A 16,193-nucleotide genomic window follows, 5' to 3' on the forward strand; every position below is an offset into this window, starting at 1 on the left:
GGTCAGAAACAGAATTTCATCATCCATGGCAGAAACATGAGCCAGCACTTCCCATTAGTTTTTATCAGTTCCCCGTACTTCCCAAGTCCCACAACTCCAGGTGCCACCAAGGGCCTGTGATGGGTGACTGCACATGCAGTTGACTGGATTGTAAGAGAAGCACATTGAGCATAGGGAATTCACCAGTTTGCAATAAGCAGAACAAGTCTGGAAAGTTTGCCTCATTCCTCAACTTTGCTGAATGCAAATACAACCTCATAGAAGTCCTTGGCAAAAAATAAAAGGTAAAAATAAAAACAAATTAAAAAGTCAGGCCGTACATCCTTGGTATGCCCAGCAAGAATGTATAGGGGTGCTTAAGAGCCCATAACAGGTCCTTTCTTGCAAAAATAGTATCAATGAATTACCAATGGAATCCACAGATGAAACTTTGGTTAGAGGAGGAGTAACTCATGAAGACGCCAGGTGATAGGTGAAGACAGGATACTACTTAACAGACCATGAAATACTTTCAGTCATCAGGAAAGAACACCTGGAGTTTGAGCATGAACGAAGGGCCGAGAAAGGGTGGAAGATGCTATCACTGGAGCAGATGCAGTGAATCACTGAAATGGATACTAAAATCAGGTCTAAGATAGGCCTGTGGGCTGAGCATCCCAATCCAAAAATCCAAAATCCGAAATGTTCTGAAAACAAATTTTGATGCTCAAAGGAAAGTGAGCATCAAAGCATACTGGAGAATTTCAGATTTGGGATGATCGACCAATAAGTGTGATGTAAATATTCCAAAATCTGAGAAGATCCCAACCCATCTGATCGGGGATTTCAGATACAGGATACCCAGCCTGTACTACTCTCTAGAGCTGACAGTGCCAGGAGCATACCCGGGAGTCTGTAAGTGGCTTCCAAGAACAAGTGGTATGAAATCTAAAGACATGAGGCTAGAGCCTGTGAGGGCTAAGGGGGAGGTGGGGAGAATGATCACAGAGTGGCAAAGGAGGAAAGAGGACACTTACCCCAGCATCTTGGTCTGCCACCTGGACAGGACAACCATGTCCCAACCATGTCTGGGAAAACCATGACCCAGAAGGGCTGTGAGAGAAGTGATATCCTCAGGGGAGATCCACGTTTCAGACAGAACAAGAAGATAAAAGACACCTTCTCAACCTAGTTTTAAGTATAAATTTGCTGGGTTCCAAAGAGCATGTTGGGAACGTTTCAGGTGAAGATGGGTCTATTACTTCTTGAGGGAACCAATACAAGTGGAGATAAACGCAGATTAGGAGTAGTTTTGGGTGTCCATCTGGCTTAATCACAGGATAATAATCATACCTCTGTTACCTCTCAATCCGTAAGAAATGAGGCTTTAGGCTTCCTGGAGGTATTTTTGTATCCTTTGCTTTATTGGATCCTCTCAACACCTTCAAAATTAAAAACATTATACCAAGGACAAAAAGAGACTTAAGGGAAAGCCAACTTATAATCTTGGGACCAGACACAGTGTTCGACTAGGATTCTAGAGATGGGTGTCTAGCAGGCTGTCTCCCATGGCGAGAAAGCTTCCGGAGGTAACAGCTCATCTGTCCCCATGAACAGCAACATCAGAGCAACACACAGGTCAGGGTCTCTGGAGGTTTTACTCCAAGATCGTTCCACGGTAACGCTGTGGCACACCCGTGGGATCACCACCACCATCTGTCTTCAGGGTTGTTAAAATCCCAAGTACACTTGAGTTTCAGAAATAACTCCTTCCGTGATGTCAGTAACTCTTCCCTTACTATATTGTGCAAGTCGTCTTGAAGCCTGCGGAAAATAAAGCAGCGAAGATGTGCAGACATAAAGTGACGCAGCACAGACGTAATGTGAAATAAATAAAATGAGGGAAAGAAATAGGGCCGGGTGCAGTGGCTCGCACCTGTAATCATAGCACTCTGGGAGGCCAAAGTGGGAAGATTGCTTGCGCTCAGAGTTCGAGACCAGCCTGAGCAAGAGCAAGACCCCGTCTCTACTAAAAATAGAAAAATTAGCCGGGCGTCATGGCATGCACCTGGAGTCCCAGCTACCCGGAGGCTGAGGCAGGAGGATTGCTTGAGCCCAGGAGTTTGAGGTTGCTGTGAGCTGCGATGACTCTACTGCACTTTCTAGTCCAGGTCCCAGGTGACAGAGTGAGACTCTTGTCTCAAAAAGAAAGAAAGAGATGCCCCACACCAAAACTAACGTTTGTTTACCCTTATGTTGGCACATCCCACCAGCCCCCATAGATGTTGGGAGGAGATATGAAGGCACAAGAACCCCTTTCCACAGAGAAAAAGCAAAAGATGGGCAAACCATGGCAAAGATGACAAAATAGGCACAGGCCAGGTCAGGGTAACTCAGGTCATTGTCACTGCTTATGAATAAATATAAATAGTTCTTCTCATTTGTATTAGCTGTGTTTAACAAATTTTTGGAAAACACCTGAGCACTCTGTTCTATGAGAGGAAGTGAGAGTCTGGGTCCACCGTTGAACATCCCTCTACACACACACACACACACACACACACACACACACACACACAATGAAAAGGGAGAACCTTCATTTCTAATGTCCCCATCCTTGAACTCTTTTTTAAATGTACCACTTAAGTGCAAAGCAGATAACATCAAATCCTAAATGTACAGGTTTTGACTAACTTCACAAAGTAGGCAAAGTCCCTTGGCATCTGAGATAACTTCTGCTAAAACCTATCTAGTTTAACATTTTTCTGTAGGAGTAACAGTCGCTTACCTTTCCGATCTCCTCTCCAGAGCACTGGATAAGATGGAGGGTGTTCTGATTAAATTCTCTTTTCAACACCTCAAAAGGGCAACACAAAGCTTGGTCCAACCTCAGGGCCTTTGCACGTGCTACTGCGGCTTCCTTAGAATGCCCACCCTTCATCTCTAGTCACATCCCATGTTCCCCTTTTCACATATAGTTCCTCCTTCCAGCTGCCTTGGGATTCGAGATCAATGATACCACATCAGACAAGCCTCTCACCATCCCGATCAGTCTGATTTCTCTATACCTCCACCCAGAGTGTCTTCTGTAGCATTCAGGACAACAAAGACTGCTTCAAGTCTCAGATTTATCTTCTCCCTGAGAGCTCAAGACACACAAGGACAAGGCTCATGTCCTTTGTTTCCCGCTGTCTCCCATGCCATGGAGCTTGGCCCCTGAGAGACAAGCTGGTTGAGTGGCACATAGAGCAGGCACAGGAATGAGAGAAGTGAGGACTCTCAAAATACCTAAAAGTCTCTATAACTGCACCCTGCAATATGGTAGTCATTATGCACATGTGGCTGTTTAAGTTAATTAAAATGAAACAAAATTAAGTTTTAAACAGAGGGTCTTGCTAAGTTGCCCAGGCTGGTTTCAAACTCCTGGCCTCAAGCAATCCTCCAGCCTCAGCCTCCCAAAGTGCTAAGATTACAAGTGTGAGCCACTTGTACCCAGCCAAAAATTTGAAGAAAATTTGAAATCCCCATGGAAAAATCAGTGGAGATTACCCAAGTTTTTGTAGATTACACATTGAATTTCTCAAGGCCTCACACAGCATCTTGGCTCCATCGGTCTCCAAGTCGTTGCCGATAAGGTTCAGGTTAACGAGGCTGTTGCAGCTGCTGAGAACAGAGGAGAGATGCTGGCAGCAAGCGGCTGTCAGATTGCATTTCTCCAACCTAGGGGTGGGTGGGAAGGAAGCATAAACCACAGTCCACTGAGATTGAGAAATTAGAAAGAAAAGTGATATATAACATCTGGGCGGGGGGAATAGTACTACAACAGATTGCTTAACAGTGGGGTACTTACCATGTGACACTTCACTAAATACTTACATGTAACCTGTTTAATCCAGACCCCAACCCTATGAAAGGTAGTTACTATTTTAAGCCCTATCTGACAGAGGAGGAGGAAACAAAATTCTAACCTGCCACAATGTGAAAGAAATCACTCTAGTATAAAATAGATGTGAATTTACTTATAAAATCTTTGAAAGGACTAAAATAACACTACCATCTCTTTAAACTTTTTTTCATCTTATTTTTAAATTCAATAAAATTTGAACATGTGGTTGGCTAACTGCTAGGAACACAAAGAAGTTGACAGAGTGTATTAGATCAGCTTAACACAGCAGAAATCTCTACCTAAGTCTAAAAAGAAACATGACAGGTGTTACACACACAGCATTTGACACACAAAGAATAGAGGGCGGGAATCTATTTCCTTATGTTGGAGGAGGTTGGGGGGGATTTAGGGAATACCTCCAAAGAAAGGTTCCATTTGATGGACAGGAAAAATAGGGGCTTTAATGTGAAAGAGGTCTGTCTGGATGTCTCGAATGCAAGGCCACTATGTTATGTATTGTTAATCAGATCTTGTACCTTTAATAGCACTCCTCGAATCCTCTAGTCCAGTGCTTATCAATCAAGGGTGACTTTGCCCCCACAGAGGAGACTGACAACATCTGGGAGTGGGAGGAGCTATTGCATCTAGTAGGTGGAGGTGAGGGATGCCACTGAACACCCTGCAGTGCACAGGACACCCCCATGATACAGAATGGTCCAGCCCATGTCAGTAGTGCTGAGAGTGAGGATGGAAGCCTCTGTACATGACTCCGGGACACCCAGTAGGGTGTATACACACATGTAGGTGCGTGTCCCTCCCTCATGGCCACAGTGTTGGAGAATGAGACTCAGTGGAAGTGAACTGGGCATCGGGAAGGGATTCATCACTGAACACAACGTGGTAACTGTTGCAAACATGTCATCTATTTCTTCCTCTGGGGAGAAGCACCTAGCAAGGGAGGGCTTAAACCAGACCAGCATTCTTTTGTAGAATGTAACCATGACCCTAATTCACCCGCATAAATCTGATGGCTTCTCTCTTACCTAAAGGATGAAAAAAAGTTTGCACCTGAAGATATATAAGGGATAGAGAAGCGGTGAAAAGGATTAGCTTCCAAGTCAGACTTAGACTGGGTCCCTATCCAAATCCTGGTGTAGCTAAGTGATGCCTCACCTCAGTCTCTTCATCTGTAAAATGGGTACCTGAACCTCCTTATAGCTCCCTCCTGGAAGATGAAGTGATTGCCCACGTTTCCCACTTCCACACACATAGTATTCCAATGACAGCCTGCCCTACACAGTTGTTTTAAACTCAGTCGTACCCCATTTTCCAGACACATCACTTTCCAACCACACATCCTTCACCTGTCCGCCCAGCAAAGAGCACCTGTATGTGCTGTTGCCCTCCACCAAGGACTTCCCTTCCCTTCCTTCTTTTGAGGGGCTTGGAAATGAAGGCTCATGTTTCCAGGTTCGTCTCAAGACCTGACCTCCTACGTAAAGTCTATCGCAAAACCGTGGGCAGTTTCTGAGGAAAACTAGAGTGTGCGGTGTGTGCTGCACTTTGCGGTGCTGGTCCGGGTCCTGTGGCTGGGGCCCAACATCAGCACCTGCCAAGCCCCAAGCTGCCAAACATGCCTCACTTCCACCCAGCCCATCACATGGCTCAGGCACATCAGCTTCACCACTGGCACAAAAACAGTAAGCCTTCCTTTTAGAAAGGAAAAAGTCAGAATGAGTCTCTCTCCTAAGGAAATAGTCCTTCAATAAATTGCCTATCTAATTTTTTTTGGAGTAAAGATGAACTTCTCGATTCAGAATGCAGTTCTGCCAAACTATCTTAAATTTGGCACAACCTATGCATGTCTTTTTTTTTTTTAAAGGTCTGTGAGAGACCAAGTCAGTTCTTTGATGTTTTAACCAACAGTTTAATTCATGGTGTTTGTATAGTAGATTTAACAATCTCTGAATAGAGGTTTGAGGTGGCTGGTTCACCCCAACAATGCTGGAGGTTCTTCACAATTTGCATAGGTTCGTTAAATACCTTCTAACAAATTCTGATACAGAGCCTTTCCAAAAACATTATCAAGCTATCAAATTAACCAACCCTAGAACCATTACCTATGTGAGAAATGGCTATCATTTAGGCCACAGTTAGCCAAAAATTCTATGGCTTGAAGTAAAACCATCTTAGCCAAGCACAAGTTAAAAAAAAAAAATCAGTCTTCCCCTTAGAAGTAAAGATTCACAGTGCAGAGAACATGCTTCATCCTCCCAGCACCTGGTACCTAAAATGTGCTGATTGAAAGTGAGTTTATTTATAGTATTCCAAGGATTTACAAGAGCAAAACACTTTCTCTAAACTTGGAGCTTTTCATCAAGCAGGAGAGATTTTTAAAAGGAGAACTTTATCCTTTGCCATTTCTCACCTATTTTTTTTTTCCCTGAGACGAGGTGTCATTCTGTTGCCCAGGCTGCAAGGCAGTGGCTATTCACAAGTGTGATCATAGCACAGGCAGCCTTAAACTCCTGGACTCAAGCGATTCTCTTGCCTCAGTCTCCTGGGTAGCTGGGTGCACAACACCACCCTACGGTCCGTTGCTCACCTTCCAAACCCCCACCCAGGTGACCCTGATATTATCCTCTCCTCACCGCAGGAGTAGAGAGAAGAGGCTTTCTACACGGAGAACAGTGTCAACTCACCCCAAAGTGTTCAATGCACAATTTGAAGCTTTCAGAGCCTCGCACAGTAGTTTTACTCCATCATCCTGAAGATCATTTCTCCCAATATCCAAAATTTTCAGATTGTGATTATGCTTGAGAGCATCAGCAAGCTCCTGACAGCCCTTTGCTGTGAAGCTACAGCCTGACAAACTGCAAAATAAGAACGTACGAAAGGGTGAAAAATGATTGAGTCCTTAAGCTTTGCTTTGTATACTCCAGCTCATCTCACTTCCAAGGAAAGAAGAGATGCCAAAGCCAGACTCCTCATCCCAAACCCTGAAGGGCCAGAACACACTCAGGTGCTCTGTTTAGCTGTGATGAAAGAAATCAGATGGCACAGAACACTCCACTCTCCCCTCCCTGTGCCATCTGCAGGTTTGACAGTGTGGAGGGCATCTCTGATATTTACCACTCGAGTACTGGCTATTACACTACATGTTTTCCAGCCTTTGAGTTCAACAGTTGAGCTGAAAAACACACTAGAAATCTCACCTTGGGACTGCAAACTAGTACAACCTTTATGGAAAGTAATATGGAGATGCGTCAAAGAGCTACAAGCAGAACTACTATTTGATCCAGCAATCCCACTACTAGACATCTACCCAAAAGAACAAAAGACATTCTATAAAAAAGACATCTGCACTTGAATGTTTATAGCAGCACAATTCACAATTGCAAAGATGTGGAAACAATCCAAGGGCTCATCAAAACATGAGTGGATTAATAAAATGTGGTATATGAACACCATGGAGTTCTACTCAGCCACAAAAAACAATGGTGATCTAGCACCTCTTGTATTATCCCAGATAGAGCTGGAGCCCATTCTACTAAGTGAAGTATCCCAAGAATGGGAAAAAAAGCACCACATGTACTCACCATCAAATTGATACTAACTGATCAACACTTATGTTCACATATAGCGGTAACATTCATTGGGTGTTGGGCAGGTGGGAGTGGGGAGGAGCGGACAGGTATAGTCACACCTAATGGGTGCTGTGCTCACTGTCTGGGGGATGGACATTCTTGTAGCTCTGACTCAGGTGGGGCAAAGGCAATGTATGTAACCTAAACATTTGTACCCCTGTAATATTCTGAAATTTAAAAAAAAATTTAAATTCAAAAAATAAAAAAAGAATGAATTACTATACCAAAATAAGTTCGGAATGATGAATCCAGGGGAATATTTGGAGAGGGTTTGGGGTGAGTGGGGAGGGACAAGAAAGAGACAGGAGAAAGATGGAAGGGGAGTGGAAGGAGAGAGAAGCACTGGAAAGCTGACACCTTAATGTGGAGAGAGAAATCCTTTAGCCATAAGAGGAAAAGTCTGACTACATGAGAAATGTCCACATGGTTAAAAACCAAAGGCCAACTCTAAGAAAACTGCCAACATAATAAATAATACATGCAAATTATACCCCAAAAAGTGAAATTTCCCTAGTTAAGAGGTTGCAGGTAGAGGGGAATGGGCAGATGAGGGTCAACAGGTACGAAATCCCAGTTAGGATGAATATGGATGATTTCTTTTTGAGATCTAGTGGATGGTATGTCAGATATAGTTAAGAGTATTGTACATTTCAAAATTGCTGAGAGTAAATTTCTATGTTGCCGCTACAAAAAATGGTAAGTATGTGAGGTGATGGATATATCAACTAGCTTGATTTAATTATTTCATCATTTTGTACCCCATAAATATATACAATTATAAATTGTCAATTCACTATAAAAAATTAAAAAAAATTTTTTTTTTGAGACAGAGTCTCGCTCCGTTGCTCTGACTAGAGTGCCATGGCATCAGCCTAGCTCATAGCAACCTCAAACTCCTGGGCTCAAGCAATCCTACTGCCTCAGCCTCCTGAGTAGCTGGGATTACAGGCATGCGCCACCATAACCGGCTAATTTTTTCTATATATTTTTAGTTGGGCAGATAATTTCTTGCTATTTTTAGTAGAGACGGGGTCTCGCTCTTGCTCAGGCTGGGCTCGAACTTCTGAGCTCAAACGATCCACCCGCCTCGGCCTCCCAAGTGCTAGGATTACAGGCGTGAGCCACCACGCCCGGTCTAAAATTAAAATTTTTTTAAAGGGAATGCCAGCAACTCAGTAGGGAAAAAACAAAAACATAATGAAGGAAAAAATAATCAGCAAATCTTAACAGGTCTTTCATGTGGAAGTTTATGTAAATGATTTTCAACATTTGAGAACAAACTCAATTTCATTCTCTTTTATTTTTAGAGTTTTTAAGTTTTCATCATAGAGATCTTTTTTTTCCCCAAAATATTACAGGGGTACAATTTTTTTTGGTTATATGAATTGCTTTTGTTCAGTTTGAGTCAAAGTTATAAGTGTGTCCATCACCCAAATAGTGTGCATTGTATTCTTACTAACACAGATACAAATAAATAAATACTTTGCATTTATAAAGGAAGAGATATGACCCCTTGGCTGGCCTCAAAATAATCTTGGAGAGCTTTGTTGAGGTTTTAAGAGAAAGCAGATTAGTCATGAATCAATAATTGTTGAAGTTTGAGAATGCAGTTGATTATATGCTATTCTCCCTACTGTTATCTAAGTTTCAAATATCCTGTGGAAGAATTAAAAACATTACATTGAACTAACATTTTCCTACCTCTCAAATGTGCAAAGATCAAGGGGGTTTAGAACACTGTAAGGATTTAGGTGATGGGTGCTCTTGGCTGGTGGGACTGTTGGTACAACATCTGCGGAGGGCAACTGGGCGATCCCCATTTAAGATTTTACTGCAGATACCATTTGGCCTAGCCTCTCTGTTTCTAGAAACCTGTTCTGCAAATCTATTTACATGTGTCCAAAATGGTACAGGTAAACAGATATATGGCATAACTTTAATACCTTTGTCAGAAGATTGGAAACAACCATAGCATTCATAAGGAGTACAGGGTATCTATTCAACAAATTACTATGTAATCATACAAGAATGAAGGCTGTTTTGTACTGATGGGTAACATTCTCAGATATATTGTTTGGGGTGTATGCTTCATGGTAATAAATGCTGAGTAAAAACACATATAGTCACTTATATGCACAGAAAACCTCTGGAAAGGTTAAAAAAATAAAAGGAAACTTAAAGCATTGATGACCCCAAGGGAGGGAAACTGGATGTCTGGGGAGCACTGTCAGGGTGGACTTTGTCCACCCTTTGAATCAGCAAACCCCAATAAAACCTTCCATGATGATGGAAGCGTTCTATACCCATGATGTCCACTATGGTAGCTGCCAGCCACATGTGTCTACCAAGCACTTGAAGTGTGGTTTGTACAACTGAGACTGAACTTTTCATCATATTTAATTCTCACTAATATTAATTTAAATTCAGCCACATCTGGTGAGTGGCTGTCCCATTGTACAGCAGAGCAACCTTTAATCCTGTGAATTTACTTGCCTATATTATCAGTGCAAAAATATTCAATTTTGTCTAAGTATAGATGAGCTACATTTGGGGCCATTAAGATATTCCCAGCACTATGAAAATTAGGAAATAAGAACTATTTACAAAGCTTTCCAAATTTCTTAGCATCCTATGTCTATGTTTTTTTTTTAATATCACCACCACCTATATTGCTATTTGGGGTCATAAGCCTTTCTGGAACTCTGATATGGACAATATGTTCAAAAACAGGCACAGACAGAAATTATATACAAAATTATTTATATTATGACTGGCAAACTAGGATGAGTTGGAGCTCATTTCTAACTTCTATATCAAACACGGGATAATATATTTCGCAGGAGGAAAAAAGCTATCCTTAGATAATCTTGTCTGCTTGGAAGATTAGCTCTAGACTAGCACGTGGAAACTCAAATTTCAGGAGAGCCCCCACCACTCCCTGAAGAGAATGGCTACTGTGCCTAAATTATGCAAACAACATGGTTTATGTTGAACACCTGCTTTCCTTCTGGAAGTCTGGAATCCTGGTACCTGCCGGCAGGAGATGCATATATAACCAGCACCCAATAAAAGCCCTGAGCCCTGAGTCCCTAATGAGCTACCTTGGTAAACAGCACTGTGAATGTATTGTCACAGCTAGGTGCTAGGGAAACTGAAGGTATCCTGTGTGATTGCCCCTCGGAGCTTGTGTCTGGTTTGCTCTGGACTTTGTCCCACGTACCTTGTCCATTTGCCGATTTTGCCTTGCGTCCTTTCACCATGATGAATCACAGCTATGAACACGACTCTAGGCTGTCCTGTGAGCCCACTTAGTGAATCATCAAACCCAAGGGTGGTTTGAAGGATCCTGACATGCACATTGTGGTTGGTCCTTAATAGTCATTCCATTTCCACACCCCCCCATAGGCACCACCGCCCATACCCACACCCCCAACAAAACCTCAAGCTCCTTATGGCAAGGATGGTCTCCACACCCAGGGCTCACTCACTCAAACCCCATCAGGAACTCGGGCAGTTGTAGGCCAATTCCCGTTGCTCTCCACCCATTCACTAAGCGAGAAGGAGCCAACAACACTTACTCCAGGCTCTTCAGATTGCACTCAGGACGACTCAGGGCCTCACACAGAAACTTCACTCCCTCATCTCTCAGGTTGTTCTTGCTCAGGTTCAGGTGTTTCAAACTGTTGTTCTTAAGGAGAGCGGCTGACAAGTGCCTGCAACTGAGTGCTCCAAGCTGGCAAAACCAAAGTCTGCAGAGCGAGAGCCACCGAGACAGGCATTCAGGAAAGCAGCCCAGACTGAGGCACCTGAAACAGGAGCCCCCAATTCCCTCCTTTGAGTCTGCCAGTGGGGCCGCTCCTGAACCACAGCTTCCTCCTTTTCAGACTGGATGCTGTGGGCCCCAGTGCAGGCTTGCTGAGTATTACATTGACCTTAACCCTAACCCTTTCCCTGTCCAGATTTACACAATGAGCACACCAAGCACGTGCTTCTTGTCAGTGGCTGGTTTAGGAAAAAAATAAAGGGAAAAATTTTCAATGGCTCCAAGGCAGCTGGGGAGAAAGCCCAGGCTCTGGCGCTGGCAGACGTGGGTTCATGTGCGGCTCACCCATCACTAGCTGTGACCCTCAGCAAGGGCCTTTATTCTCATCAGCCTTCATTTTCTCCAGTCTACAGTGGAGATTCTAATGGTTTATCACATAGAGTTGTCAACGATCCAATGAGCAAAACATGTGCCTGAGACAATACTTGGCAAAAAGTATGCAATACAAGCTATAGAAGGTAAATTACTTAATAGAGATTATATATTAGATATATAAGTAGTATATAACTGATATATAGTATGTTTGTTGTGTTAATGTATAATAAATTTTATAAAAATATAATAATATGTATTTTATATTATGGTATATGTTACAAGCTACATGTAAACACATGTAATTACAATTGTTATTATAATTACAATTGTTATAATAATTATAATTGTAAATGTGTGACAATTATACACATTGTGACATAGTTGATATGATCTATGTATCAGTCACCTACTAATGTTCTGGCCCTTTGAGACTCAATGCTAGATGAGTGCTAACCTTTCACTCCTTAGCCAGTTCAGATTTCCACGTTTCTTCACCATAATCACCTCCTTGGTTGCAACTCAAGAACCTTGGCCTTTTCTGTTCTTTTATGCTCATCTGACAAATATCCAATCCCCAGAAAAACCCAACCCTCCATCTGTTCCACATCTGCAGCAGAGCAGCATAATGTAACCAGAGAAGAGATCTAAGAATGTTCACTTAGCATCCACCACCTACGTGGTTTCTCATCCCTACCCAGCAAGCCCCTTGTGTCCTGCAGTGCTATGTACAATGGCTCATAACATCTCCACGTGCCTGTCTGATAGCCATCACAAGCTCCCATGTCACCACCCAAGCTCCTCACACCTGGACCCTGCTCTGCCCCCAGACTTCCTCATGTCAGGGAATGGCCCCACCCTTTTCCCAAGTCCATCGTCTGGGAGGCACTCCCTCCTAAATGACCTCTAAGCCATCAACAAACCCCATTGGCTCTACCTTCAAATATATCCCCAAATTCTGCTCTCATCCTGGGCAACTCTCTCACATCGGTCTACAGGAATACCCACATCACACTCCTTGCCTGGTCTATAGGAACAGCCACATCACCCTCATCATCTGGTCTATAGGGACAGCCACATCACCCCCTCACCTGGTCTATAGGGACAGACACATCACCCCCGTTGCCTGGTCTATAGGGACAGCCACATCACCCCCATCACCTGGTCTGTAGGGACAGCCACATCACCCCCGTTGCCTGGTCTATAGAAACAGCCACATCACACCCCTCACCTGGTCTAGAGGGACAGCCACATCACCCTCTCACCTGTTCTATAGGGACAGCCACATCACCCCCATCACCTGGTCTATAGGGACAGCCACATCACCCCCTCACCTGGTCTGTAGGGACAACCACATCACCCCCTCTCCTGGTCTATAGGGACAGCCACATCACATCCCTCACCTGGTCTATAGGGACAGCCACATCACATCCCTCACCTGGTCTATAGGGACAGCCACATCACATCCCTCACCTGGTCTATAGGGACAGCCACATCACCCCTGTTGCCTGGTCTATAGGGACAGCCACATCACATCCCTCACCTGGTCTATAGGGACAGCCACATCACCCCTGTTGCCTGGTCTATAGGGACAGCCACATCACATCCCTCACCTGGTCTATAGGGACAGCCACATCACCCCTGTTGCCTGGTCTATAGGGACAGCCACATCATATCCTTCACCTGGTCTATAGGGACAGCCACATCACCCCTGTTGCCCGGTCTATAGGGAAAGCCACATCACCCCCTTGAGTGGTCTATAGGGACAGCCACATCACCCCCTTGAGTGGTCTATAGGGACAGCCATACCACTTGCTTCTAGTCACACCTTTGCCCCTGTTACAGTCCATCCTTCAACAGCAGTTTTGGGTGACATTCAGATTAAGTCAACGTCTAGCTTCAAATCCCTGGCCGACTTCCCATCTCACCCCAAACAGCACACGGATTCCTGCACAGCCTGGCACACAGCAAGCACTTTCATCTCCTACCATTATCGCCTTCACTTTTCTCCAACTGCAGTAGCTTTCTCCTTGTTCCTCCAACACCCAAGCTCATTCCAACCTCAGCATCTTTAACTCGGCCATTCCTTCTCTGCATATGGCTCCCTCCTTCACTTCCTTCCAGTCGCTACTTAAGTGTCACCTCTTCAGCTGGGTTGGTGAGAGAAGACTACTGGGAAACCTAACCCATCACTCTGTTCATTCCACTTTGTTTTTTGGCATAACTATTGTTGTTTTGTTTTTGTATCTCATTCATAAAGCTATAAATATATCCTACATTTGGGCAGGAAGTATGTCTTATCCTCCAAGCCCAACCTGGTACCTGGTTCTGTGTCTGTTGATAGTAGCTCAGATATGGGTTGACTAATACAATTGTAATTTTCTGGGGTCCTTATTAAAATTAAGTTCTTTGGCATAACCCCCAGGGATTGATTCAACAAATCTGGGATGCTACTTCATCTGTTTTAGAACAATTTTTAGCACATAGTAATTACTCAATGAGTGTTACTTTTTAATGGTCTAAATGGATCCCGGATGAAGGAACCACATTCTCATGGATGCTCCCTCCCTCTACCCACCCCACCTCCCCACAGAGAGTCACTGCTAGAAACAGAGCCAGGGAACTTACTCCAATCTCTCTAAGGTACACCTAGAGTGTGTCAGGGCACCACACAACACCTCTACGCCATTGTCTTGAAGCTGATTAAATCCCAGACACAGTCGAGTCATTTTCTGGACGTTGATGAGAAACGAGGCCAGGTGGGGACAGGTGGCCACTGACAGGTTGCATCTCTCCAGGCTGTAGAAGGTTCAGGTGCAAGGTGAGCCTCAGCTATGCCCAGTTTCCTTCCTCTTTATTTCTCAAACCCTCATCCCCTTGGAACACATTTGGGACCCATACATCATGGAAAGATTAAACTGAATGAAGAACAAAAGCTTAAAGAATGAGTAAAAGGTAGGTCAAGGTAGGGTTTCTTGACCTCAGCCCTATTGACGTTTGGGCCAGACCTTTTCTTGTTTTGGGGTGGGGACTACAGGATAGTGCGCTATAGGATATCAATCCATGAGATGTCAGTGGTATCCGCCTCCGAACTGTGACTACTAAATATGTGTCCAGACAGAGCCACATGTTCCCTGGAAGACAAAATCATCCCCAGTTGAAAACCACTGGTTTGGGGGATGATAAAAGTTGTATAGGGGGTTTTATTAAAGAAAGCTGCCCAGTGAGATGTCCACAATCAAAATGAGGACAAAGCTGGCTGAGATTGAGACTTAAGAAAGGTGGGAAGAAAGAAGAAAAGAAGTGTGTCAATGTGATAAGTAAATACAGTAGGGGGATCCCCAAAGCCCCCCAAAGCATACCCCCAACTGCCACCCATGCCGTGCCATGCAGACTTGCAAAGAAGATATTTTGAGAAGGCAGAGAGACTTACGACAGGTCCTTCAGGGGAAAATTCCGTATCCTAGAGGGCTGACTCAGGCCTTTCATGTCAGAGAAATCATTGTCTCCCAGGCTGAGGAACTTCAGACTGGACTTCGCTCTGAGTTTCCTGAAGAGATCCCAACACACCACAGAGACAAGGCCACACGATTCCAACCTATCAAGGAGGCCCCAGGATCAACAATCACCCTTAGGAAGAGTGAACTTTGTTTGGAAGCCCCCTTGCTCCAAGAACAGAAGCGGATTCTCCCTCTTCCTCACCCCCTCAGAGGTGGGATGGATTCTCCTTCTTCCTCACCCCCTCAGAGGTGGGATGGCCTCCAGCTCGACACCACTCAAAGTGTGGTCCCCACAGCCCAGGAGGGGCAGAAACATGTGGGAGCCTGTTGGAAATGCTAATTATCAGGTCCTAGCCTGAACAGGCTGGCTCTCTGGGGGGTGGGTTCCTGGACTGTTTTAGAACAGCCCCTAGGTGATGCTGATGTAGGTTAAAATTTGAGAACTGCTCCTCTACACCTATGAACTTTATTCCTTTGCTAATTTGTATCCTTATGCTATAATGCTGAGGCCCATGAGTCCTCCCAGTGGATTGCTGAGACTGTGGGTGATTTGGGGGCCACTTGACAGATCTGGAAAACCAAAGACTCACCACAGATACTTGAGGTTGCAGGCTGGGTGTCTCAGGGCTCGGAGAATCCAGCTAACTTCCTCCAGCTTGTTAGAACTCAAGTTCAGATAGGACAGCTTCTTGTTCCAGTATAGGACCTGATCAAGCTTTGCTAGAACCGACACAGGAGTTATTGATCTGCACCTGAGGACGAGAAGTAATATAAAAGCTGGATCCGGGGAGAAGATTGGTTTCCAGCATCCCATCTGCTTCCTCCCCCCACTTCCCACAACACACACTGCTCCGAGGTTGTATCGGATGCACAAGAACCCAAAATAAAGATTTTTGAGTCGTGGTTCTGAACGTTGAGAAGGAAAACTAAAACATACTCTCAAAAGAGTCACAAAGCTCAGATGGATGTATGAAGTCAGGAATCCACCTCCCCTCTTCCCTTCTCCCAGAAATCTGCCATTACCCTTCTAGGGAAATAGCCCTCCT

At 44.3% G+C, this 16,193-nt stretch overlaps 1 protein-coding gene across 1 annotated transcript in view; it reads right to left on the minus strand.

The window, feature by feature from the left end:
• Positions 1–1,397: 1,397 nt before the first annotated feature.
• The window catches only part of NLRP13 (NLR family pyrin domain containing 13), a 34,808-nt gene continuing 20,012 nt past the window's right edge, over positions 1,398–16,193 (minus strand). The window contains exons 6-12 of the mRNA XM_045531834.1: positions 15,738–15,899; positions 15,081–15,245; positions 14,276–14,446; positions 11,091–11,261; positions 6,568–6,738; positions 3,529–3,699; positions 1,398–1,803 (exon numbers count right to left, since the gene is read on the minus strand). Of these exons, the coding sequence (XP_045387790.1) occupies positions 1,683–1,803; positions 3,529–3,699; positions 6,568–6,738; positions 11,091–11,261; positions 14,276–14,446; positions 15,081–15,245; positions 15,738–15,899 (1,132 nt within the window). The 3' untranslated portion in view covers positions 1,398–1,682. The remainder of the gene's footprint in view (positions 1,804–3,528; positions 3,700–6,567; positions 6,739–11,090; positions 11,262–14,275; positions 14,447–15,080; positions 15,246–15,737; positions 15,900–16,193) is intronic.

The sequence above is a fragment of the Lemur catta genome, chromosome 19 (genome assembly GCF_020740605.2).
Source record: "Lemur catta isolate mLemCat1 chromosome 19, mLemCat1.pri, whole genome shotgun sequence".
In the NCBI taxonomy this organism is placed as follows: Eukaryota; Metazoa; Chordata; class Mammalia; order Primates; family Lemuridae; genus Lemur; species Lemur catta.